The 26050-nt window shown below is 40.1% G+C and overlaps 2 protein-coding genes and 1 non-coding gene across 4 annotated transcripts in view; all 3 read right to left on the bottom strand.

Moving 5' to 3' along the window:
- The window catches only part of arfgef1 (ARF guanine nucleotide exchange factor 1), a 52229-nt gene extending 47780 nt beyond the window's left edge, over nucleotides 1-4449 (bottom strand). For both annotated transcript variants that reach the window (XM_006794593.3, XM_006794594.3), the window contains exon 1: nucleotides 4135-4449. In XM_006794593.3, coding sequence (XP_006794656.2) covers nucleotides 4135-4258 — 124 coding nt within the window. In that variant the 5' untranslated portion in view covers nucleotides 4259-4449. The remainder of the gene's footprint in view (nucleotides 1-4134) is intronic.
- A 2547-nt stretch (nucleotides 4450-6996) lies between these two features.
- Nucleotides 6997-22944, bottom strand: cpa6 (carboxypeptidase A6). Its single transcript, XM_006794595.3, has 11 exons — nucleotides 22627-22944; nucleotides 20239-20314; nucleotides 15837-15961; nucleotides 12540-12654; nucleotides 12005-12106; nucleotides 11822-11926; nucleotides 9850-9960; nucleotides 9307-9397; nucleotides 7925-8127; nucleotides 7701-7785; nucleotides 6997-7437 (listed from the first exon to the last, which is right to left on the bottom strand). Exons 1-11 carry the CDS (start codon nucleotides 22740-22742, stop codon nucleotides 7223-7225), a joined length of 1344 nt encoding a protein of 447 aa, XP_006794658.2. The 5' UTR covers nucleotides 22743-22944; the 3' UTR covers nucleotides 6997-7222.
- On the bottom strand, nucleotides 13725-13797 carry trnaa-agc (transfer RNA alanine (anticodon AGC)). Its single transcript has one exon. It is a non-coding gene; the product is annotated as a tRNA-Ala (tRNA).
- Nucleotides 22945-26050: the final 3106 nt, after the last annotated feature.

Genomic DNA, 26050 nt, shown 5'->3' with positions numbered 1-26050 from the left:
GGCACCATTCGTAACCTTGTGCTTATCGCGGTTGAGCATGTGGCGACTATGGTGCAGCTTATCGCGAAGGAGCACGTGCCCACCAATCTTAATGATCAGAGGTACATTTGTCCTGTTGGCTTCCCGGTCAGCTCTAAAGAGAAGGTAGTCCATGCAAGCGGCGGCCTTGAGCTCTGTGCAAAAGTACACCCTGCAAACTCTTGCTGATTTTGTCTCTGTTTACAGCTTCATTCAAGGTTCTTTTAACCTTGGACAGGGAAAATATTTGCCACAGCAAAGCTCAAAGTGAAGTGGCATTGGCTGGAAATGTGTTTTTTGTTTGGTCCAAATTAAACCTTGTAGTGGAGCACAAATTCCGTCAACAAGCAGGAAAGATTTCCTAATCATGTTGACTTCATGAGTCATTGTTGGAGTAATAAAAATATTGATAAATGTTAGATGTAGTTAAGTAGCACAGGACTTTGGCTAAATATTAAACAAGCTTCTCTTGGAAGATTTTGACTATTAAATGTTTATTAACCTCTATGTGCCAGAGTAGCAGTTAAGGAGAGTGCAGGTACCTTTGAGAAGTCTAAGTGATAGTACACATTAACAGAGAAACCATCATTTTTAACATGACCGAACCAGTTGGCCAGATGTCTTTAATTTTCTTTTAAATGGACTCAGCCAAAGGTTGGCAGTCACAGCATCAGTGCCCTACTAGAAAAGCTAGAGTGACAAAACACGGAACAAAGAGCACCAACATCTATTCCACTTTATTTAAGAATTAATGAAATCCAGGGAGGAGATGGGCTCTACTGAACCGACCAATGAAACCAGAACTTACCATTTTAGCACTCCATAAGTCTGCAGGCTGAGTAAATATAGCACCTAGATGATGGTTTATTGATTATTTGTTTAGTATTCACCCCATATTGCATTCATATTTAATGAATATTACCAAAACAATCAGTACGTTACAGAAACCAAGCTGACAATAGTTATTTATATATATATATATCTTATATAAAACATGTTAGATATATCTCAACTGTATCCATATTATAACATGGATTGCCCTCAGCACTGTCTGCAGCACATGTAGCAGGATAGCATCACCATGAAAAAGGCTAAGTAGCAGGGTGTTCACCATAGGTCGCTTTAACTTTGCCCCAGTGTAACGCATATGGGTCAATATATAAAAATCAGTTTCCCCCCCCAAACGTCCAGTACTGATCGAGCTCTACTCAAACACAGTTCACTATTCTCATCTATTACCACTGTTGGTATAACAGTGTATTAAGATTTTGTGGTAATGAGTGACTGTGTATTACATTACAATCAAATTTGACAACAACACCGAAAAAACTACATCCCTGACTTAGTCACAGTGTTTCTGTCTCACTCATCCTTGGCTGGCAGGTAACTCTGTAGGACTTCATCGGCAACAGGTTTCTTGTGACCTCTGCAGCTGACCCTCAGATCATACACCCCTAAGGGGAGAGATAATGAGCATTGTGCTCAGCGGGACTGAACTGCTCAGGTGGAAACAAGTGCTCCTTCTTCTTAGCAGTGAGGCATGAAGAGAGCCCCCCTGGTTTAGACTGCTGTGTACATTCACATTACCAATCTTTCACCAGCCGAAAGGCCACAAGAGCTACTCGAGGAAAAGAGAAGGCTGGCTTTACAAAACAATGAGACCAACCAGATCCAATCACATGAAAATAGAAACTTGTGACAACAATGAACCAAAGCCTGAGCCGAATTCAAGGAGGTAGTGTGCATGTACGGTCTAAGGGCCTTTGATATTTTGAGTTAACTGTTCTTTGCCACCAGACAGCTCCTCTCAAAGAAGCCGACAGTGAGATCCACAGATAATAGGGCCCTGCTAAAGCGGCACTTTGGAGAGTGTGAGAAACTGAGATGATGTAGTTTTTGTGAACTGCCGAGTGAAACTGATAACGCAAGAGGAACTTCACTTTGGGAGTTATGAGGGTGAACTGTTTGCGAAGGTAGCTTCTTTTTAGCTTGTTCCTGATACCTTGTGTTGCAGACGGGAAAACGCTGAAAACAACGGGTATTTAACAGAGACCATGTGAAACAGGAAGACTTTCAGTGACAGCAGAGAGGAGAGTGTGGCACAGACACTTTCTCAGAGATGTCTCAGAGCTCCAAGAGCTAAAGGGGATTATGTAAGTCAAGCAGTATACTGGGTCACCCAGTTGTTTTTGATACACTACTGCATCGCAGCTACAACTGCACTTATTGCAGAGATTTGTATTTCATAGCGCCCATGTACGGCTTAACTGGGAAGTTAAAGGGTTTTATTTTTTGTTTTCTTTTTTCTTTTTAAAGAAGATTCACCGCCACTGACTGCTAAGTAGGATTCAGTGTTAACCAGCGATTTTTAAATCAGAATGACAACATATTGTAGTGAACAAATGTAGCTGCTAAAATGTTTTATGCCAGCCAGTAACCATGGTGACTTTAATGGTTTATGAATAAGCATAGCCCGTGTAAACTACACATGGTTTATACTTGGTTTCTGTCTCACAGCTGTAATGTCTACATTTTAATCAAACCCTAGAGGTAAGCAGGAAAATCAGAAGCAAAGGGCAATCAGTACCAACTGATGACATCCCCAGATCAAGTCCCTAAGCCCCCCAGATAAAGAAACAACACCGACTGTCTACTAATAACAGGAACAGAACCATGCAAATTGTGTACGCCTGCTTTAAGGCCATGCTACATAGAGCTTCCTATTCTGAATTAACACCATGTTACTGCTCTGTGCACAAAAAGCTATATAATTCATGTGGGTGGTTTAGCTTCACAAAACAACACAGCAGAGTCTAAACAAATATGCTGCATGTATTTTGCCTATAGGCCACTACAAAAGCCTTCAGCAGCTGCACGTGTTGATAAAGGCAGCACTGTTGGGACAGGTAGGATGTTTGGCTGCTTCACAACAGGACTCTTTGTTTCTCTAGCTGTGTCATATTACTCACCAGGAAAAAAACTAAACAAAAACAAAAATCCTACCCTGCACGGAGCTAATTTTAACTCCAACATGAGAAAAAAATATATGTTTTACGGGGTGAATTTCCTTGTTGTAAATAATGTTTTACAAAATTTACATTTACCACTAATTATCACCCCTAAGGTCATGTTTTCCAAGACACACTTGCTAGCAAACGTTAGTGAAGCTCACGCCTGTAGTAGAAGGTCAAACAGACGTGCAGTGACGCTTATTTCAAAGTAAAAGCGCAGTTAATTAGATAGCACGCCGATCAATCTTGGGTTTATTGCGAAGAAACACGTTTATAAGAACAGAAAGTACAATTTATAACGCGTATTAATCATTAATAGGCTGTATTAAACGATGTTCCCTTTTGATTCGTATAAATCCTTCTAATTGTAATTTTATTTTTGTACTAACCGGAAATTATCTTCTCTCCACCCCTAGAAATGACACCATTCCTAGCATAAAGGTGCTACTGACAACTGTCAACCTCAAGCTTCTCGCCAAGTCAACTTCATTGTCTAGTTTTACAGAGAAGACGAGGCCACCCGAGTAAAAAGGTTAATAAATAACAGATGTAAAAAAAATAATTTTTAAAAAAGTCTTCAGCCCTTCCTGTACTGACCGGGGCACGTCCACTTTGTACCAGGAAGAGACGCAAACATCTCACCTTAATGGGGTGAAATCATGTAGTTTAGAGAAGCACAGTTTACGCTCGACGAATATATGGAGTGTGCTTGTGTGTCAGGGTGATGACTAAAGAGAAACACAGCCTTAAACAACTTTGTTTCCCCTGTGATGTCTGGCCTGTGCACACATCGCTACTAGTTTCGCAGCATCGCTTCGGCGTTGCAAACACCCACCCCTCCTGCACCATTTCCGTGTTTTATACGGAATCATTTCCACGGAGCCTGTGCCACGTCAATTAAATGCATAGGTTTTACTGAAATCTTACGCATGGCAATAAGACCGGAGTAAGAGCCAGCGTGTAATAAACGAAAAGCACACGGTGCCTAGTCAAACACTGCGACATTGTTGCAGGATAACCGGTTAATAAGTGAAAGGGTGCATGACGTGTCTAAATCAATGAGTCCAAGACAGCAACAACGTGACGCTAAAACAACACAACTCACCTAGTGCCACCTCGCAGGCTTTGCGCAATTGGGAATGGTGAGCCTTTTTCACCTCCTTGTCGGCCAGGATCTTTTCCAAAGCTCGTGTAAGGAACATGTTTTTCGTCTTTTTGCCCTCAAACATGTCGCACCGGAATTTGGAGCGAGGTGTGCCTGGTCCCAAGGGGGGCTGCAGCCTCCTCGAACAGAGATGTAATTCCTTTAGTAATGTCAGCCGCAGAGCCCCTAACAGACAAACATAAATAAACACAGAAGGTGGGGTAAATCCCTCAGATTGCCATTAACGACCTGCCTCCTGCGCCATGTTTGAGAGAGGAAACGACGTCACGTACGTTTGAGAACGGCCGCAGTGAGGCAGTAGGGAGTGAGGACGGAGATGAGAGTGTCCCTGCACCCGAGCGGTGTCTGCACATTCATGTACACCTGAGATCCATGATTTGTTAGACCAACACACAGTTTTTCTGTAGTTTTGGTTCTGTGCACCGCCGCTGAGGAGCAGACTTCATTTAAAGGGGTTTTACACAAAAATTGCATTAAATATTTAGGAATTAAACCATTAAAAAAATATTTGCCAAGTTTCAGAAGCTCAAAATTAATACCTTTTCATTGGAATTTCACATTTGAGGCCCAAAGAGATTACAGCGCAGGTATTATAGGTTATTATTGGACTGGGAACCTAAACAAACCCATAAGTGAGAGAGCAAGTGGATAATGACCCAAACTGCAAAAGCAACCCAGGAGTTTCTCAAATCAAAGAAATGGGATGTTCTTTAAAGGCCAATTCAGTCACTTAATTTCCACCAAGAAGAGCTTTTTTTCTTTTTAGTTATCAAAGGCCAAACTGAATGCAGGAAGAACCACAAACAAGCAGCAGCTTGAGAGGAAACACAGCACTAAGGGTCCAGGCTTCAGTCACTCATTGGCTGCAAAGTATTAGAGTATTAAGTATTAAAAGCATCATATATAAAATGATATTAGTTTGTACAAATAATTTTATATTAAATGTATAGGAATGTCTGTAATTAATGCACTTCAGTCACATATCAATAGTTTGATTTTAAAATTCACTGTGGTGGTTTACAGAGGCAAAACTGTCTTTGCATATAAACCTTCATGGTCGTATTAAACCTATGTGTGAAAACCCTGGCGTAACATATTGCCACAGTGCCTTAAACCACCAAGCAGAAGAGTTTGCTGTCTTTTGTTGAATAAAACATAACTTTCCTCTGACATGCACATGACCTACAGCAAACCTGTGCGTGGTATCCCTGTGGGCATTTTGTTAAACATTTTCATTGTAGTAAATATGTAGTAGCCTATGAAGGGATCATGATACAGTTAACTCAAACAGAACTGAAGTCGATCCTTTTGGGATTCTCAGTTAATCATAACGGACCCACTTAACTCTACATTTAGAAACAATACAGCGTAAATAGATCTGATTGTCATCCTTGTAAGGACCCACTGATTTTTTGGAGGAGGGGGTTAATACATTTTACTCGTGAATGAATGCAAATGTAGTTTTCTTTAAAGATTTCTGCAGAACTTAAAACCTTAAAAAAGACAATTTCAAGTTGCTGCTTTTTGTTTTGCTCATGTATCAAATCAGTTCAGGAGTGATCGCAGGCTTCGTTTTTGGTGGCAGAGCAATTTTAAATCCCTGCACATGGCAACTTATTAGTCCGTGGTTAATTTCCGTTATAATTTTCCCAGTCAATTTAATCTTTATGGTATTTTGCTTATTGCCTTACCTCATACATAACTGTGCATATCCACACATTTAGATGGTGCTACACTGCATTTTACAGCCTTTAGCAGAGTGCAACACATCCAGGAAATCTGGCAATTTGACAACACAGATTTGGCAGTTGTGGGCGGTAAAGTTCACTTTCACTCGGATCGGACTGTCCCGCGTGTCAGTCCCACCGTTTCTGAATCCATAAATAAGAGCAGAGCTGTAGAATCTGCAGACTGGCTACGAAGAAACTAAAATAAGAGGCAGATGTTTGAATCGATCATTAAATGCTATTAGTTAAATCAAAAAAGGTCAGAACGTTATTCATTATAAACATCTGCTGACAACAGTGATGTTTATCATCAAACATGGCGACGAGTATGTGTGCAAAACACTGACAGAACATAAATGAGGGCTGAAAGTGTGACCTTTAACCTTCTTGTAGATGTTTGCATGAAAGCCATTAGGAATGAATTATTTCTAATGATGTCAGTTGCAGCCAGAGGCCAAACTAAATGAAAATAGGCCAAAACAAAATGTACACCTATAAAAGCGGACAAGCAGAAAGGCAAAGAAGACAGAAATTCAATTACAAAAAATATATTTTGTTTTATAAAACAACGTTTATTCAGGTCAGACACTTAAAAAGATCTCATGATAAGAACATAGCCAAGCACAAGTAAACATTTCAGACACTGTCTTTTTCCATGCCTGAGTAATGACACAGTAAGCTGCTGAGGTCACAGGTCATTCTTTCTAAATGTTAGTCGGAACCAAATGAAAGAGAGAGAAAAAAAGATCTACACTGAAATTTATACATATGCTTTGTGCTCGTTTGTAACCACTTTGAGCATATTTATCATTAGTAATAAAGATTTTTACGCATTTTATGAAAATCTAGAGTGGCACTTGGTAAGAATATTTCCTAGAATAAAAAAAAACAACCAGAATAAAAACAGGCTTAAAGATGTTGTTCTTTTTAAACTTGTACTTAATAAAGCACATTTTAGAAGACATAAAAAATATTAGCTTTATCTTTACCATAAAAGTGCTGCTGTAGCATAACAAGTGATCACATGACCACTATTCACTGTAGAAAATAAACTTTTTTTTAAAAGATGCATTACTTAAAAGATCCTGTAGGATTCAAGTGTTTTTTTTTAGTGTTTGGTTTGTTTGCACACAAAAATACACCACCATCAGCTGTTATCAGAAAAAGGAGAATAAGATGAACGACAAATTCAAATTCACGCTCTGAGGATCTTTGTCGGTTCGTCGCTTGATAACATCTGAGCGGAATATGAAATCTCAGGAAAATATTAGGTGCTAAGATAGGTAAGTCGGAGGGTGTGGTCATATATATGGAAATTTCTCCCTATTTGTCTTGCACTTCTTCAGCACTCCTGATGCGATGGCTTTCACGGCTCTCATAGTCTCAGTGCAGGTTGGCTTTATTAGGGATTCGGGCAGAAGGAAACCAAAATATCCCGTATCCCTCAACTCAAATGCAAATGCGTAGGGGATCCCGTTCCTGTATGCCCAGTCGATAGAGCTTCCTGAGCTGACATCTGTAAGGAAGTGCAAAATAGACAAGGGTAAGGGAAGCTTAAAACAGGAATACCTTAAGTTAAGTAGCTTTGATTTTAAAGCGTTCCATTGCTGTTGCTGCAGGTGAGCGTTTAGATATCGCTCCTCTCTAGAGCAACATTCAAGGCAACTCCAAATTGATCTTGTATAATTAAAAAACTGGCATTTTTCTCCTAAGTTTAAAATAAATAACAGCTCATTTCCATTGCCAGAGCGCAATATTAGAAGGATTCGAGGAACTCACACAGAGTTGTGGAGGCAGGTCCGTATCTGTACTTCACGCCATAGGCAGAGTACAAGGCTGTCACTGCATTGTGAGCTGCTGACTCCTGGATGCATGAAAGCAGAAGGCCAGCTCATCTCACATACTGCATTTCTTTAACACTATCAAAGGAACTGTACTAAGCAGCTCTCTCAGATTAATTAAAAAAATAAAACTCACTGAGTGTTAATCAATAGATATCTTACCACACAGTTGAAGTTGGGGATTGTGGCATACTTGTAGGAATATGGGTAAAGCAGCATTTGTGCATAGGCATGAATGGATATGTATGCTTCCACGCGTTTCTTGTGCTTGCGCAGGAACTTAGCGACAGCTTTGACTTCAGGTTCAGATTCGGGGAAGGGACCGCAATACGTGTCATCGCACGGATGAGAAGAGGCACCTTCATCTGGGGAAGCAAAGGGAGAAAGGATGAAACCACGTCATCATATCTTCTAATCATACCAGGATGCTTTAAGTGGCATCCTTAATCCAGCAACAGTGACCAAGCAGTAAGTGTAAAGAAATAGAAGTAGAGCAGTAGTTCGCATTGTTGCCACAAACTTTCCTGCAGCGTTGCTGCGTGGAGCGTGTGTGCGTTCCTCCCACAGTTCAAAAATAAGTGTGTTAGGTTGATAGGTGATTCTAAATCAGCCACACGTGTGGCCATGTGAGAGGGGAAAAAAGAGCTTTAGAGAGCATTAAGAGCACAGAATAAAGTGCTGTGTGAATGTGTGTAAATGGATGAATGGGGTTTGTTGTGTAAAGCTCTTTGAGTGGTCAGTAAGACTGGAAAAGTCTAGAAAACCAAATGCCAGCGTGAAGGGGAACTAATAAAGACACAGACTGAAATATGATCACATTATAATCCTTTACAGACGACCTTATTTCACTCACCTTGACCCAAAAAAGTAAAGAGAAAAGCATCTGAACACATGCTGGTTTTAATTAAAGCCGTATTTTTAAAACTACGTAGTAAAAAGGGCTTCTAAGGTGACTAGTATAAGTCTGTGTTTGTTACTTTAGAAATTATGGGAGAAAAAAAAGGCATTTTCAAAGTTTATTTCAGGGATACTTTTTCTAAGGCTCAATTATCATGATGTACATTTACACTTGAAAGTCCTTCTTACATATATCTATAAATAGCAGAGACAAATGAAAAACCATGAATTTCAGTCAGACTTAATACTATCTTTGGGCTCACTCTGTCCTGTTTCATGCCTTTTTACAGCAGTCCATTACTGACTCATCAAATAGACTATAATTCATTTAATTATGGTACATTTCTCACACCATTTCCAGACTTTTATCATATATTTTGCACATATTCTCAAACTGTCATATGCCAGGACTCTAAATGCTGTGAATTCATGACCGAGCGTTCCCTTGAAGAGATGTTCTTCATCAGGTATAAAGAAATCTTCCACTCCTGTGTGTCTGTATGTATCACAAAAAAACTTTATTCTATTTTCAGTCTATGTCCTCACCCTCTAGAGAATAGATGAGAACAAATGGATGTAGTTGTTCCTACGCACATAGGAGCACATATATACTCTTAGTCAGATTTGTCAGGTGTTATTTTACCTACCACACCATTTTACTTTCCAGTTTCTGTTAGCGTCCACTCCCCTGCAGTGGAACTTGTGATTTTTGGACCGTGTCTTTCTCCAGAACCGATCCTGCAGGCAAAAAACAAAACAAAAAAAAAAAACACGTTCTTGTCCACTGGCAGTAAAACGCATCTGAACAACCGGTGTGACACAAATATCCAGCTCATTCAGCTCTAGTGGGTTAATTGCTTAACAAAAGTTATGGGAACAAGTTCATTTTTCCTGCATGCAACAAAAAATATAGACAATTAAACATAAATTAAGCAGCATAATAACATGTAATAACATAAATTGCCTTATTATTTCTCCTGTTTTCACGTAGACATTTTTTCTTTCTTTGAAATTATTCTACAATCTGTAGGTGGGAAAAAACAAGCTTCCAGCTTCCCTTCTTTGCCTTGTTTTTAGCAAGCAATCCAAAAAATGCAATAAAATGTATATGTAAAATGTGCTTCCCCTCTAAGAAAAGCTTCCTCTCAAAAATGTACATATAGAAAGACCAGCAGAAAAGCCTACAGTACCGTAGTCCAGCTGAAACGATAGCCATCCACATTAAAGACAGGCATGATGTAGAAGTTGAGCTGGTTCAGTAGTCTTGTCATCACAGAGTCATATTGGTATGAGCTGATAGCCTGTAATAATAATATAATGTAAGTCCAGTGTAATTATAAAACATACTCAACTGAAGAGGCATGTACTTGCAGCCCCTTTTGGTTGCACTGATAGCCCAGCTCTCTCAGGGCGAAACGGCCATACGTGCCATCACAAGAGCATTTGCTGTGTCTCCCAGCACAGTCTCAATGTGGAGAAGATACCAGGAGAGCTGGACAGGGCGGTGGAAGGGCATCAGGATTAGTAACTGCTCCTTTGGGCTGAGAGGAGCACTGCCAACGCCTCACAAAATGACTTCCACATGCATGTATCTGACCAAATTTTGAGATTCAAACTCCATGAAACTTATAAGGATGCTTGATTGGCATTTGCCAGAGCAGCCTCACAGTGAGCACATCTTAGAGATGCCTCAATTTGTCTGTGTTTGCCTGTCTGTGACTACCACCTGCAAACTTGTTCTCTTTTTGGGGCGTTTTCTTTTCCAAAATTCTGGAGAAAAAAAAAGATGTCCACACTTTTTTTTCCCAGTGACCCTAATCCTCTTTTGTGAATGCGCCATTCTGGAGGAGCCAGGTTACCTGTGCAAGCAGAATGGGCTGCAGGTACTGTCTCATGCTACCATTAGTGGCAGGGACGCTAGCAAAAAGCAAGAATGGAGAAAAATCAGTCATTAGGGATAAGGTAGTTTGTGAATACCACCTGCATACTCGTTCTTTTTTGGGGGCTGGTCTTTGTTTTTGCCTCTCTGGTGCACTCGTTGTCACTTTCATTTGCATGAAAGCAACTGAAATTGATTCACAAAGGTTTCTGCGGCCTGACTGCATAGACTGATATCCCTGAAATTTAAATGACTTTATGTTACACTGTGATGATCAAGTGTCCCTTTAATTATTTCTGAGCAGTGTATCCTTTTTATATTGTATTCAGGCTCATTATCTATTGTACATTCAAACAACTGAGTCTGACAGCATAAGAGGATTGGAGCTATGAGACCTGGGCACTGGGCTAATGCTGCTTATACCTGCCTTTTAACCAGACTGAGGCCAAGGTTAATGTGCTTAAGGCTTGAACAAAGATGGCACCCTGACCTCCAGTGGCCTCCCTCTGTCACTACAGCACAGCACATTTGCATTTCCGTTCATTATGAGTCCATTTAAGGTGAAAGAGTCATGTATTTGACTTTTGCCTTTCTAGAAATTTGAACTGAACCATCATACCGGAGAATGTCAGTGCAACAAATCATTGTTCTGTGAACGGTAAGGTTCAGTGTAATACACTTTTTACTAGCTCACGTTTAAGCAGTTATTTACACCTCAAAATAAGAGGATTTTAAAACAGCTGGTTTTAATGCACCTCACAGGTAACATTATCACTCAAAAAAACCACCCAAAACAATCCTTTGGAATTCACTTGAAGTCAGCGCTCTAGCTTTACAGATAACAGATTTTCCTTTAATTTTCTTTACTTTCTGGCACTTATTGTGCTGGATCGTGTTGAAAATCCCACTCATCTGGCATTTAAGCATTATAAAATGAGCCATTAAATGTTCTTGCAGTTAATGTCTGGCTCTGGTCTGGTACCGTCCTCACTTCAGAGAGCACGGAGACTTTAAGGGTGCAAAGGAACTTGCGTAAATGCCTGTGTTATTTCCAGCATTTTAGCTGTAAAGTATTTTCTTAAGTATTTGGATAGCTGTAAATGACAAGTGAACAGATGTTGGCGCTTTGATGAAGAGACCATATGTCACAGATAGCCTGAATGATGATCTACAGCAGGCAATCAGTGGGATATACGTTGTGTTCCTGTCAAGGCATTTTTCGCGCATACATCAAAGACAGAAAATTGTAAAAATTTAAAGCAATCTGCAGACTTTATAAGCACCTCTTTGACAAACCACTGGCAGAAGGCAGGTCCTATCCACTCTCTGGCGTGAACACCACAGTCGATCCACACAGCTTTCTTCTGGAGACGACGTTTCTTTCCTAGCTGACGGGACACGAGCATTTTTAGCTTTAGATTAGGACAAGACTGTGTTTCTTAGTTTTAACGTGCCTCCTCTCCTACCTGAAGCACATAAAGCGGTCTTCCTTCATATGACTTCCCAACAGAGAACACGTCAACCAGATTGGGGTGGGTTGTGTTCATCATAAACATCCAGCTCTGGATCTGAGGGACAGGAAATAGCGTAGGGAAGTGGATCTTAAAAGACTTGTTTACATAATTTTCAGAAGTAATTGCTATGCATTATTGCACATCTGTGTGCTTTGTAAACGTGTGTTGTACAGTGAGGGAGAGGATAAAAGCTCAAAGGACAAAAGATTTGTCCTCTGAACTATGCTGTTTCATAGGGCTTGAAAGATTTGCAAACCAGGAGACTGATCAACCTGGGAAAATAAACACTCTAAAGCTGTGAAGTGTCTGAAGTGGAGCGCACGTCTCGGTGTGTGAAAGCGCGAGGCCGTGGGAAAGACACATGTGGAACTGAGTAATTGAAAGAAAGCACCCTTAGAGAGGTTTTCTGTTTACCTTGTGGGTGCAATAGATTAGAGAGCAGAGGGGAATGAGAGATAGGTAGGTAGATGTTGGGCTTCATGTCTACCTCTTCCAGAGAGTGGTAAACCTCGTAGTCATACTGAGCCTCTGACCTCCGCTTGCGAGAGGAGCGATATCCCGTCTGCTTTTCAATTTCCTTCTGTAGATTGGAGATAAATACCCTGCGTGAATGAAAGAGAGTGAAGCAGACAAACATGGTACACATTATAACCACTGTAGCATGTTTCCCATCGGCACATTTGGTACTCTGACTGTATGGTGTATGGTTTATTAGACAGTTAGTACAAAGATAGAGGAGGGTGTGAACTAGCCAAAGGGAAACATAAGTAATGTAATCTAAAGAATACAGAAACAGAGCTGCCTTACGTCTCATTGTGCAGCTAATGTGTGGAGATTCATATCATGAAGCACTGGGGAGCATTTTACTGTAAGTGATGAGTCACTACACTTTAAATTTCCATCCAAATTCAGTCCAAATAGGAGGCTGCGATTTAGAGATTGCAATTCTGTAAAATGGGAGAAGTTCAGAGCTCAGCTCAAAAGTTTAGAAGCCCCAATTCCAAAAAAGTTGGAATGCCATGTAAACAGAATGCAATGCTTAGTAAATCTTATAAACCCACATTTATTCACAATAGAACACAGAAAAAATACAAAATATTCTATTGATAAAATGCAATTTTAATTAAAAGAAAATAAGATCATTTTAATTTGATGGCAGAAACAGGTCTCAAAACAGTTGGACTGGTGGGGGAAACAAAAGGCTGTCAAAACCAGCGGTGCTAAAAAGAAACAAGTGAAGGGACATTTCACTTGTTTAGGTTAATTATCAATGCATCGTTAATATGACCGGGTCAAAAAAGACCATCTTAGAGAGGCAGTTTCTCACAAGTGAATATCTCTGTGAATATCTCATCATCTACAGTTGATGATAAATTATTATCATATATTTTGGAGAAATCTCTGTGCGTAAAGGACAAAGCCAAAAATGATATAGTAAATGGACTGATAGTTATATAGCGCATTTTTATCCTCCTGGAGTACTCAAAGCGCTCTATACAACATGCCACATTCACCCAAGCACGGTCTTCTCTGCTTTTAAGTGCTTACTAACTACCATTCACTCTGCGATGGCTGAATCGGAGAGCAACTCTGGTTAAATATCTTGCCCAAGGATATTTGGGGTCCGATGACCTGCTCGACCTCCTGAGCTACAGCCACCCCAAAATGATACTGGAGAATGCGGGCATCGATCCCGCTACCTCTCGCATGCTAAGCGAGCGCTCTACCATTTGAGCTAACTCCCCGCTAAGCCCAAGCTAACTCCGCTGTCATATCAGGTTCTCAGGCAGCACTGCATTAAAAACAGGCATGCTTAATATGTCATGGAAATCACTGCATGAGATCAGGAACACTTCCAGATATCACTGTACACACGGTTTCCCGTGACATCCACAAATGGGTGTTAAAGCGCTATCACACAAGCCACATGTAAACATGATTCAGAAACACTGCCATCTACTCAGGGCTCAGATAGATAGATAGATAGATAGATAGATATCCATAATCATATACTGTGCATGCTACCGTTGTATATAGTGTATTATCTTACTTATATTTTATTTGTACTTTATTTGTATTTTTCTTCTGATATTTTTCCGTCTGATATCTGTACCTGAGCTGAGGTAACGCAAAAAATTTCCCCGTCGTGGGATCAATAAAGTCTAATCTTATCTTATCTTATAGTGATGATAGATCTACAATGATAAATTGCACACTGCATCTTACCTGCAGTCCAGACCATTTACTGACTGTAAACATCTAACACGTCACGAAATGAAAAATACAACAAAGACGACAGAAGACTGTTGAGCAGCTAGAATCCAAGGATCTCATATGAGACAGCAATGGGACAACATTTGTCTCCCCAAAGTCCAGCAGCTGGTCTCATCAGTTCCCACAGTCCCCCACATTTACAGACAGCTATTAAAAGAAAAGGGGGTGCTTCAAAGTGGCAAACATGGCCCTGTCCCAACTTTTTGAAATGTGTTGCTGTCATCAAACTCAAAATGACCTTACTGTTTCTTAAAATAGTGCATTTGAGTTTAAATATTTGACATCTTTTCTGTTTTTATTGTGAATAAAATATGTGTTTACCAGATTTGTAAATTACATTCAGTTTTTATTTACATTTTACATGTCTGCATGTTTTTTTCAAATTGGGGTTGTACATTTTGAAATGCATCGTATAATTTCAGTTATTTCTTCTAGACTAAACTAACCTTACATATCCACAACCGACATGGTTGTGGATATGAGTCTGTATGAGTTTGTCTTTTAATTTTGCTTCTCTCATCTGTTGTTGCCTGTAGAGATAATATCTTTGTATATACAAATACCTGATAAATTGTGTCCCTGTTGACTGCACTACCGCTGTGAATGAAGCACACAGGTATTTGGGGGTGCTGGGATGAGGCAGTAAATCAGGACTCCTGGTTTTATTGTTGACTCATTGATGAGACCATGCATATAATTAAGGTCACCCTCTCTCATCTCTTGCAACATCTAAACCAGTTTTCCACCTCATCAATCTCCCTGCTGGTAGGAAGAATCATAGCAGTTATGCTATACTCTTTATGAATTACGAAATATGGTGTAATTGAGGTTAAACCACAGTTATAAGCATCATTACCTGTACACATACGATCCTTCTTCACCTCCCACCTGAGTCTAAAGCACATCATGTGATCTTTTTCAAAGCTTTTTTTATAGCAGGTACGTACTAAAATACATTTCCTCATAACGTCCTTCTATAACAGTTTCTATCCACAACTCCTTTAATGATGCTAAAAATTGGATCATTATCCTGTGAATATACTGAGATGAACAAAATGAAACCCCTAACCACCCACCAAAGCCTGTCCCCCCCGCCGCGTAAACCATTTTGTGAAAAATCCTCAATCAGTCAACAGACAGTGGAAAAAAAAATTCTCCTCTGCACTTCAATTCCTCCCCGAGGACTGAGATGACAATGGAATTTTTTCTAGCTGTGGCTGCTTTGATAAAACTCCATCATTTCAGCGCTAATTTTGATGAGGGATGGTGTCGAGAGATGAAAGCGTTGCTTTTTGGAGCAGATTGATAGAGTGTCTCTGATGTACGTGTGTGTGTCCCAGCTTTGTGGAAATATGAGGGCCTTTGCGTGCAAACTATGGCCTACTCTGCATGTGCAAATCACATATTCTGTTATGAGAAAGCTGAGTAAATACAACAACCTTTGGATAACAGATGTGTCAAAGGGTGCATGCATGAGAGTAAATATGAGTGTCCATGCTTTTATACTTACTGATAATCAATATTTTCCCGCTTTAAGCGTGCGTGTAAACCTTGCGTGTCGTTACGTTTCACGTGGACATCCACTGTGGCATTGTGACAGATTAGAGAAGCACTGTTGGGCTGCCAGAAATCCACCTAATGGAACACAGTGAACATATTAGGGTTACAGTGACAGAAACACCCAGCAACGTTCTTACACTGTGAAAGTGTTCTTGGGCAAAAACAGCCTCACTGAAATGACAGTTTTATCTTAAAAAGTATCAAATTTAATTCATGAAATTTTCCATGCACTAGCCCTGCTTATCGATAGAAACTTTCCCATGAAAGGTGCCAGGAGTGCTAAAGAGTGAACAAACTCTGTTAGCTGACTGGTCGCTATAGTTGAGCATACTGTATGTCGGCTATCACGGTTGTTATCACCCAACTTTAATGGGATTAATTAAATTTCTTTGATAAAAACAAATATTTTTTAGTTTGTGTGTGTGTAATGCCGTCTACCCAAAGAAACTCACCAGAAACTGGACTTGCACTTACACAGCACAGCTTTAGGATTTTTAAGACCGATACCAATGTCGATATTTGGTGATTAAAAGGTCGGATATGTCAGGGGTTATACTCATAACATAAACAGATTTTCCTGACATTTGTTGTGTGTAAATATTTATGAGTCCTTACTGAGATACTATGACAATGCAGTCTTGTTCTACTTTCCCAACAACTCGTGGATTACTCATTTATGCTCAGGACTATCAGCTAGTTGTTGTGTTTGTGGTGGTCCAAACACGTGCTGGACAAACTAATCAATCAATATATTGGACCACATTCAGGCTTCATAATATTGTGCTCTTCTAACCTAACTAATCATTCAAAGCACTTTACTGCAAACCATATTCACTCATTCATACTTTATTCTACACCTTTAAACACTTTCTATCAAATGCAAGCACACACACACACAGTTTTATTAAGACCCAAACAGGGAACCATTCCTACTTCCCTGATCAAGCAAACTTGGGGAATGATTCAATGGAGCAAAAACTGATGCACAATCCAGAGTAAATAAACCTCACTTGGCTTTCTCCTCTACTGTATGACCTCAAATATCTTTGATAACAAGGTCTTTCAGTACTTATCCCGATGTGATAGCCAGAGTCCTAACAGCCAGATATCCTTGCCAACCAAATAAACAAATAATAAACCACATAGTAACTATAGCAGTAAAACAGTGGAAAAAAGCGGAGAAGACGAGAATTTAAAAGGATTTAAAACAAACAGGAAGCAACTGATCTACCAGTAAAAGCACTGCAGTCACTGTAAAGAGATTGCTGTTTCTATGTTTGCTGATGTGTACGCCCTCAGCTGGCTTTCATTTTCTGCATGGGGGCAAAACATGCACACGCTTGTTAATGTGTCAATTGGTTTAATGCTTTACAGAATGCATACCAGAATAATTTAACTACGTTTAGAGCCAGAAGGGTCAAATACCCTCAGCTGGAATGCATGGTGCCCCTGAGTGCGAACCCCTCTCTATTCCTGCACTTTTATGGTGTTTCCAAATGGTTAAGCACCCCAAATGTTTCAGCACCGCTCGTCTTTTAGCAAAACAAATCCAAAACACATATGCCAGAAGGCACTCAAATGTCCCTGATCAGATAATACAATTCCTTAAGTTAACATTTTATAGCTGTATTTATGTGCCTCAAAGAGGCATTCTTCGTCTGCCTTATAAATCTTTTATCTCTTGATTGTTTATTCGCAGCGTAGCCATAAATTGGATTTGTTTTGTTTTGGTTGATGTAGCACAGACACGGGCAGAACAAGAAAGAAAAAGTTACGGTTCAATAAAAAAGGAGCTGGCTCCCCTTAGGCCAGATGAGGTGAAATCAAGTAAATGAAATCAAGTTGGCCAAGGTAGATTTAATATAAGAATGCCAACAGTGCTAACGGGGCTGTCTAAGCTGAATTAGACAAGCTATAGCATCTTAAATGCATTAAATCTGTTTGGAGGTCAGTCATACCTGGAGCAAATCAATATTTATTCTGAAAACCTGTAAGGCCCACATGGATTGTGACAGTTTTATTCTCAAATTCAGCAACAGCCCGTTAACAAAGACTGTCTCTCCTGCTGTGGAAAAGAGATTTTCCACTTATGATGATGTCATCTATAGGAAAACGCTGGAAGTTCTCTACAAACATATGAAATTATTTCAATATGACAGGAATATCAGTTTCATATTAGCCTGTGGATGTCTCAAACAAATCTAACATGAGCCCCAAAAGAAACCGAAGCTAATTCTTTTTTGTAGCTCCCATAAAGGCCCTGAATGTTTCTGATTATCTCAGTTTAATCTCGGCTGTTACAGCTGGAACTGTTAGCGGTTTACTCTATCCGTTGCTTGAAAGGAAAACTATCAGTGACCACGTAAAGCCCGTGTTTTCATGCAAAGCTATCATAAGTGTAATACCCATTTCCATCTCCTCAGTTCTAAAGGTTTTCCAGCTTTTTCTTATGTAAAAATAAACTAAATGTTCTCGAGCTTTAAATAGTTGGTCAGAGGACAAAAGCAATATGAGAGAATTAACTTTAAGAGCTTGTTCTTGACTTTTTTATATATATATATGTTTTTTTTTTAACATTTTAGAGAGGAAAGAAATCCTTAGTTGAAGACACTGCCAAGCTTTTTCCAAAATGAGGAGCCCAGGTAAAAGGAGATCTCTAAAAAATGATGCTATTTTGTCGGTGATGCGTTCGATTTTTGACTCACCTGCACCCTGAAGTCTATTCGACCTCATGCCTACCCTGAAAATGAAAAGTTTGACTTGACACTGGAGGCATGGCAGTGTGAACAAGCTACTGAAAACACATGTCCACAGCTGTCCAAACAGTGGCTGCTGCTGCTTTGGTTGGGTGGCCTTGAAGCACCCTGTCCGCTGCCCATTCATACAGAAAACTGAGGCCCGACCAGGAGCCTGGCTCTCTCTTAGTGTCGCTCCCTACAACTCAAAAAGCATTTACTAAGTACTTCTCTGGTTTTTTGTCTCTCTTCAATCCTTTTTCTGTTTTGGGCCATACTGGCCTGGCGTTCCTGGACCTCTTGCGGTGAATGGTATACCAAAGAAAGCTAAAACTGACCACACTGTCTGAAAACCAGGATTTTAGAACCACCAAGGCTCGATTTTTTTAAATGAACTCTACAGTTATTATTTCTACAAGCAGACTTTCAAGGTAATTATTCTGTAATAGCAAACCTGTCAAACAAAATAACCCTCAGATTGTACATCTGTGAATATATGAACATAATTAGCCATGGGAAAAAGGTGCACCCAGTCTCCCGTTTTTAGTCTTAAATTTAAGTGTATTTTTGACCTTTTGACAGCTGTTAGAAGGGACAAAGTGTTATTATTCCTTCCCAACTCCACATTTGCCACCTTTGACTCTGTTAGAGATCCTGGACCTTGATGCAGTTGATCCACTGTCTGAAACAAGCTCCCTGCCTTCTCGCTGTAAACTAACTTCTCTCACTAACTGTGCCCGAGGATGGCCGTATTAACGACACCCACTCTCACTGACATCAGCGAGAGACAGAAGAGAAAACTGATGAAACTGAACATTTGGCTCACATATTACTTACAAATACTTTGACCTCGTTATTTGAAACCATATTTAATATGAAGATCCACCATTCTAACAAGCCATATGCCGTATATTCCAGAAAATAAGGAAAAGGATAATAGATCCGCTTTATGTTCCTGCTCACAGAGGATGACTAGATCACTGGATTTTTCTTTGTAAGTCTTAATCTTACAAAATAGAGAGTCCTAATATGAATTATGAATTTGCAAACAATTTAGCTTTGCATTAGCAAACTAAAACAATGTATAATGAAGGCCATGCTGTTTCTGAGGCTGATGGGTAATTACTTCCAAATGAATATGGGAAAAGAAGCAAGGGCTGTTGTGTCCTGCGGGGGTTCCCCCCTGTAATTTCAGTATCTTTGAAACACATGTTCATTTAGTTCTTAAGCTGTGAGACATCCAGGCGTTTGACCCAATATGACAAACTCCTTTGTATTTCATCCAATTTTCTTTTGGTGTTTCATATTAAAAATGATTGCCGAGTGTCTCGCTGACAGTATCTCAGTCTCTCAGATTGCAAATGTGTCCTGACTGTGACAGATGAACACACTCGATTGCTTTCTGCCTCACTGAAACTGTCACATCGCCTTGTCGCCCCACCATCCCACCGGCATCGGGGCTAACTGCTTGTCTGTGGCCGATGTTCAGCTGTCAGACATTCATGTGGGCTGAATAATAAGAGATATTAAACTTTTAACATGTTAAAAGTATCACATCACATAAATATATAGCACCTAGGAATGGATATAAAAGGTGTACATGAAAAAAGTGCCAACCTTCATGTGTCCGAGAATTTCTTTCAGGGTTCGGACCTCCTCATCATTACTCGGCGTGATCTTGAAGACCTTATCACTGTGAAGAAAAAAGCTTTTGTAAGCACTTTTTTAAAAGTATCCTAAAGTTTTTTTATGGCTCTGTAACAGGTCTTTGATCCATTTTTTTTGTTTTGGAAAAAACACATCATTTAAAAAACATCTGGGCCATTGTGTCAGGTAATGAAACTGGCTTTTGTGCCAATAGAAGAGGACACTTCTAAAAGCAGCATAGATTTTAGATGGGGCGAAATGGGTGGGTCCTTTTTCAGTATAGATAACAAGGATCAGACCCCAGCCAAACAATCTGTCTGAGGTGTCATTAAAGGATTATATTTCATCGTTTCCAGCTCTGCAGGTTGCACCTGGAACGAGTCCCTGGCAGCCCTCATACAGTAGCAGCGGCAGCTGCTTCACATTTTCATACTGCAAATCAGAACATCTTGTAAATATGGACTGATGTCATGTATTTACCATTTAAGCATAGTACAATGATCTTTTGTTTCTAAATTAGAAGTAGCAATTAGTTTAATGCATTTGCCTACTTTTAAAAATATAGTTAAACCCTTTTTCCAGTTGTGTAATTTTAGATAAATCCACACAGATAAAACTACAGATAGATGTTTAACAATGAGATTTATCTTACTAGAATTAATGGACTCAATGAGATTTAAAACAAAACCCGAGTGAACTTAAGAAACAAGAATACATTTGACTGCAAAAAAGTTAAAAATTACACCACTGAGACAGCAATCATTACACCCCCATACAATTCTTGACATGTTCACAGATAATGGAATAAAAAACTGTAACCCCGCGAACCCTGTGAGTGCTCCTAACCCAGTCTGCAAACCACGTTTTTATGCCTGGCAGCAAAACAAAGGCTCTCTTTTTCCTCAATGTGAATCTTACATCATGTTGCTATTAAATCTGCAGATCACTTTACCTTAAAGTTAACATGCCGGCAGTATTTTCATTACATTCTCTTTACGATAGGCTTTATTTTATCTGCAGAGAAACCTGTCTGTTTGCCTGGTTTTCGCACTTTTCCACCTTCTCTTTGAGCATCTTCGTCTTTCACTTCTTTCAAAAGTCTTTTAATGGTTTGTCACACAGGAAGTTGGGCCCCCCCTAAACAAAGGTGGCAGTAGGCCATTCTAAAGGTCTGAGCAACAAAGGCGCCTGGGTGTCCCATATGAGTGACTGCCCCATTTCACGCTGCTAAAAAAAAGAAAAAGAAACCCAGCACGTTTCCACGAAAAGAGCAATGACAGAAGACATACTGAAACACAGTTCCTGAAACATCAGAGTAACATGCGTTTAGAAGAAGGTTCACAGGACTTTGTTTACGCCATGCTTATATTACTGTACCAAAGACAGCCTTTAGCATCCTAATACTTTTTAGGCCAAATCATTCCTTCATGTTTTAATGATTCTCAAAGCCGACAGCCTGTTTTTGTTACAAAGCTGGACTGGCAAAGACATTTTGCTTTGTTTCTACCAGCTACGGGGTTAAAGCTGTCCTTAAGTTGTCAGTCTGTTGATTCTCACAGCAGAACCCTTTCTGGGATGGAAGCAATTTGTTTTTAAGACGCTCAGGCCCTTAAACCGAAAAGCTCACAGTAGTATTTTATATTTAAACAAACTACCCTGAGCCTTCCTCCATTTGGAGAATCCAAATTCCAGTGTCTGATAATGCTCTGTTGATGAATTACATGATATTAAATGAAAAGTTTGGAAGAAGAGGCTTCCAGCTGTGATAACCTCCCTTTTCTATATGATACCAAAACATAAGCCCTAGAGGAAATATCTCGTTGTCCAAGTGCTCCCCAAATTTTAAATCTGGGGTCAAACAGTGATTTTAGTAATTTAGGCGATGGGGTGCTTTGCCTGCATTCAGTCACATGAACCTGCAGACAGACTGATAAACCAAGACCTTTGATTAAAAAAAACAAGCCTCATAGCATTAGTACTAGAAAAACATTGCACTGAAAGCCAGTGCAGCTTCAAGAATCCCCACTGTCATCTGTGCTGTATTTTGAGTAATCTGGACACAACAGACAGTCTTATACAAATGCCATCAGTCAACAAGAACACTCTGGGAAAAACTTAGAGCAAACTTAAACATGGTATTATGTCTCAAACGGGAAACATGGATTGTGGAGATGGCGAGCACAAAGGCTGTCTTTGTTCAGTCTCTCGTAAGATAAATGGTAGTGTCTGCAGACGACTTGTCAAAGTGCGCCTTTCCTTCACTCTAAACACTTCTGTCTCCCTCTCAGTGTTTACGTGAATAGGGATCCCAGTAGCCTCAGAAATGAATGATGAGGGGGGGGGGGGCATTTCACTCACCCTGCGTAGCGGTTGTTGTAGAGATAGCCGAGGACGGGACACAGCACGTTATTGCAGATTATCACAGAAGTCAGTAAAACCGATGCGCGAAATGCTCCCATGTGGTCCGGTGGCATTTCTGATCAAAGACGGAGACACTGAAGGATGCAAATACACTAAAAGAAAAATGGAAACTTGATGATTCTCGGTTCAGCCCACCACCATCAGCAACAGCAGCAGCAGACTGGCAAAGTCGCGTATTGGCGTGCACTCTAGTTCAGTTCTTCCACTGACGGAAAAGGTGCAAAAAGTCAGTCCACTGACACGAGAGATACTTTATCTACTCTTTGAAGCTCTGGAGGGAATTGCAGGGTAGCAGCTCTTTTTAAAATGAGGAGGACCTGAATCGCGTGGCTCCGGTGTGGGCGAAGCCGGTAACTGGATCCCTCTCCGGTGCGTAATGTGCTCTGAGAGGATAATGAGCTTTAATGCCAGCCGTTAACCTGCGTCCGCCTCAGGTTATTTTTTTTTAGGAGATTTATAAATGTTTTAATTTTTAAGTGATGCATAAAGTTCTGATTGAATTCACCTCTAAACTTTAAGAGAAACTTTATTCCAGTGTGTTCAGCTCAGGTGCTTTTTTGGTGCCGATTAAACATCCTACCGCCGTCTTCATCCGCATACAGACAATACACATGCTCTTCTCACAAGTAATTTTCATCAGCGCTCTGATCTTTTTTATACTATTAATTGTATCCCCTATAGTGAGAATCCTGTTACAGTGCCACAGTGTGCACCTTTAGGTGGAGCTTGGTATGAAAAAGAGGAGTCTGAGCCAGGAGAAGAACAAGAAAATGCTGAATCCGGAAAACAGCATGAGAGGACTCTCATTCAGACCCGAGGAACCTTCTGAGATCCTAAACCTTCTGCTTTCCTGTTTACTTACATCTCTGTACTCCGAGGCCAGTGTCATAATAACCAGCTAGCATTTCTGTCAGTGCCTTGGCCTGACTCCACCATGGAGGAATTCCTCTGAAGAGACGTAGATGACTCTCCTTGTTCTAGGCTTTTTTCGTGCCTCCCTTTGATCCACTACTTATCACCCAGCACGGTGATTAAATGTCTAAGTCAACCGCCAACCTTTTCCTTTTGTGATTGCATGGCAGCAGCACATTTTTCACATATTTTTTTCCAGTGTCAACAGCGCGCCACCTGTTCTACACCAATTACTCTACAACAGTCTCCATAACACACCCTTCTGTTTTTCACTCCCCCGGACACACACACACACACACACACACACACACACACACACACACACACACACACACACACACACACACACACACACACAGAAGATATAAATGAATAACATGAAAACTAAGACCTTAAAATGGGATAGTTTTAGTTGTACCATTCAGATAAAGGTATTTTCAGGAGACAAGAGCTCAGATTTGGCTTGTTACAAACTCTAGGTTGATAATTACCATTATTATTAAAGGCTCTTTGTTGTGCCTACATTTATATAATAACATCAATATATACATTACTGTGCAGAAGTCCTGAGCCACCGTGAATAGATGAATTTTTCTTTTGTCCAGTTTCCTCAAATTTTTTAAGGAGACATTGCACACCATGCTGGGATATGCTGATTTTTTAAGCTAATAGCACTTTGAGAGTCACCTTGTTGGCATAAAAATAGTATTTTATGTCTGTCAAACTGTGCTAAACTTCTTAGTGATTCAACTAAAAAATGGGAACAAATTATATGTTTTTGGAGACAGGCTGCTAGTAACAGAGTGCCGAATGATGTCATTTAAAATAGGTTCTTTGCTAAGTTGTGTCCTATGTGTAGACACAACACTGGTTTATCCCTGGAGTTAGGTGCCTTTTTATGCTTGAATGATTCAGAGGTTAGCTCTAAAGTGAAGAAAAAGCTTTCCTCTGAAAATGATCAGGTACAAGGACTGGACTGAAAAATGAGTAACAAAAAAAGACTTTCAGAAACCCCAACGAACTGTTGCTCAAGGTCACTTTAAAACATTACAAAGAGCCTGGATGCTTGGAGAGAAAAAAAATAGGGGTGCCTCAAGACAACTGCACAAAGCTGTTAACTTTGTATCCTGCCACAATCACTCAAAAATCAGTCCTTGGATACTCATTATAAAGGTGTTGACTTTAGCTATTATTGAGATAGTGCCTGTTTTTGTCCACAGACTCATGCACATCCATTCTAAAACCTCTACCATGTAGGACTTTGTTGACTTTTGCCTATTCTATTCTATTCTATTCTATTCTATTCTATGATTTTGTACTAACAACATGTTTCAGAAGTAAAAAACAGCTGTGGTTTTTGCCTTTACTCCATGTGAGGAGCACTTGGTCAGAATATCCATGCCATGTAAAAATCCTGCTCTTCATTGGAAAATTTCCTTGCAATATGTTTGTCTGACGGAGCTACTTTTTTAATTTAAATTTTCTTAAAGAAATAACATAAAATCCATGAAAGTGCCTGATCACCATGACAGCTGCACACAGGAGCATTATTCATAAAACGCTTGCTTTGCCTTCCACATATATCATGTTCAGGGATTTGTAGGCAGAGTGAAAACACTGGTGGGTAAAGGCAGTTACACTGGCTGGTCATTTAAGCGTGACATGTTTGCTACAGAGGGCTCCGCCAACACTCAATTTGGTGTTATTTTTAATACTCAGGAACACAGACCTGGGTGTGTAGCAGTCCTTTACGCTGTGGTCTGACTGAAGGTGGAGGCTCAAGCTCCTTTTTCAGAGCCATAAGTCTACAGCTGTACAATCTTAGCATGGCATCCAGGGCCAGTAAATCTCCATTTTCATCCCTGAGTCCCGAAACTGTGCTGAGGGGCGTGAAAGAACCCTTTGATAGGCGTGCAGTCTGCCGGGTTGGTGGCGCTGAGTGGGGGTCTGGTGAAACCACGGGGCCTCTGCAGGATCTGAAAGGTGGTAGCTGACCCCGAGCAGAGCTGTGAGTGCACATCTCTGACCATTTGACCCCAAAGGGAGAAATGAAAGAGAGAGGTTAGCAGGGGTTGAAGATGATGCAGACACTGAGAGGCAGCACAAAGTGGTGCATTTAACAGCCAGAAAAATTTGTCGCTTACATAATGAAAGAAGAATTTACCACAAAAACATCATCTCAGTGACGACGACTTGCTTTTAATTAATGATCCCGTTCTACAGATCAAAAAGCAAGAACATCATCCATCATGATGAGAGAAATGCATTGATGAAGCGTGCACTAATCTGCAGCTCAGACATCTGCAGCTCACAGATCTCCATCTGTTTGATTACAAAGCACAAAGACTCGCTCACAGTAATAGAAATCAGTGTGCGTTACAGGAGACCTTGGCAGAAGAGTGTAGTGGTTAGAGAATATGAGATGAGTCAATAAAGTGGAAGAGGATTT

The sequence above is a fragment of the Neolamprologus brichardi genome, chromosome 9, assembly GCF_056152115.1.
Source record: "Neolamprologus brichardi isolate AB-2024 chromosome 9, ASM5615211v1, whole genome shotgun sequence".
Classification (NCBI taxonomy): Eukaryota; Metazoa; Chordata; class Actinopteri; order Cichliformes; family Cichlidae; genus Neolamprologus; species Neolamprologus brichardi.
Note: the sequence above shows the minus strand (reverse complement) of the source record. Positions and strands in the feature narration are given on the sequence as shown.

Excerpts from the sequence above, each read along its gene's own strand:
- cpa6 (XM_006794595.3), bottom strand. The coding sequence starts at position 22,742 with ATGCCACCGGACCACATGGGAGCATTTCGCGCATCGGTTTTACTGACT. Across the intron at positions 9,398-9,849 it reads ATCGTTTCAGCTGGACTACG|GATCGGTTCTGGAGAAAGAC; the intron begins GTACTGTAGGCT and ends TTTTGCCTGCAG. Across the intron at positions 7,438-7,700 it reads ACCTGCCTCCACAACTCTGT|ATGTCAGCTCAGGAAGCTCT; the intron begins GTGAGTTCCTCG and ends ACTTCCTTACAG.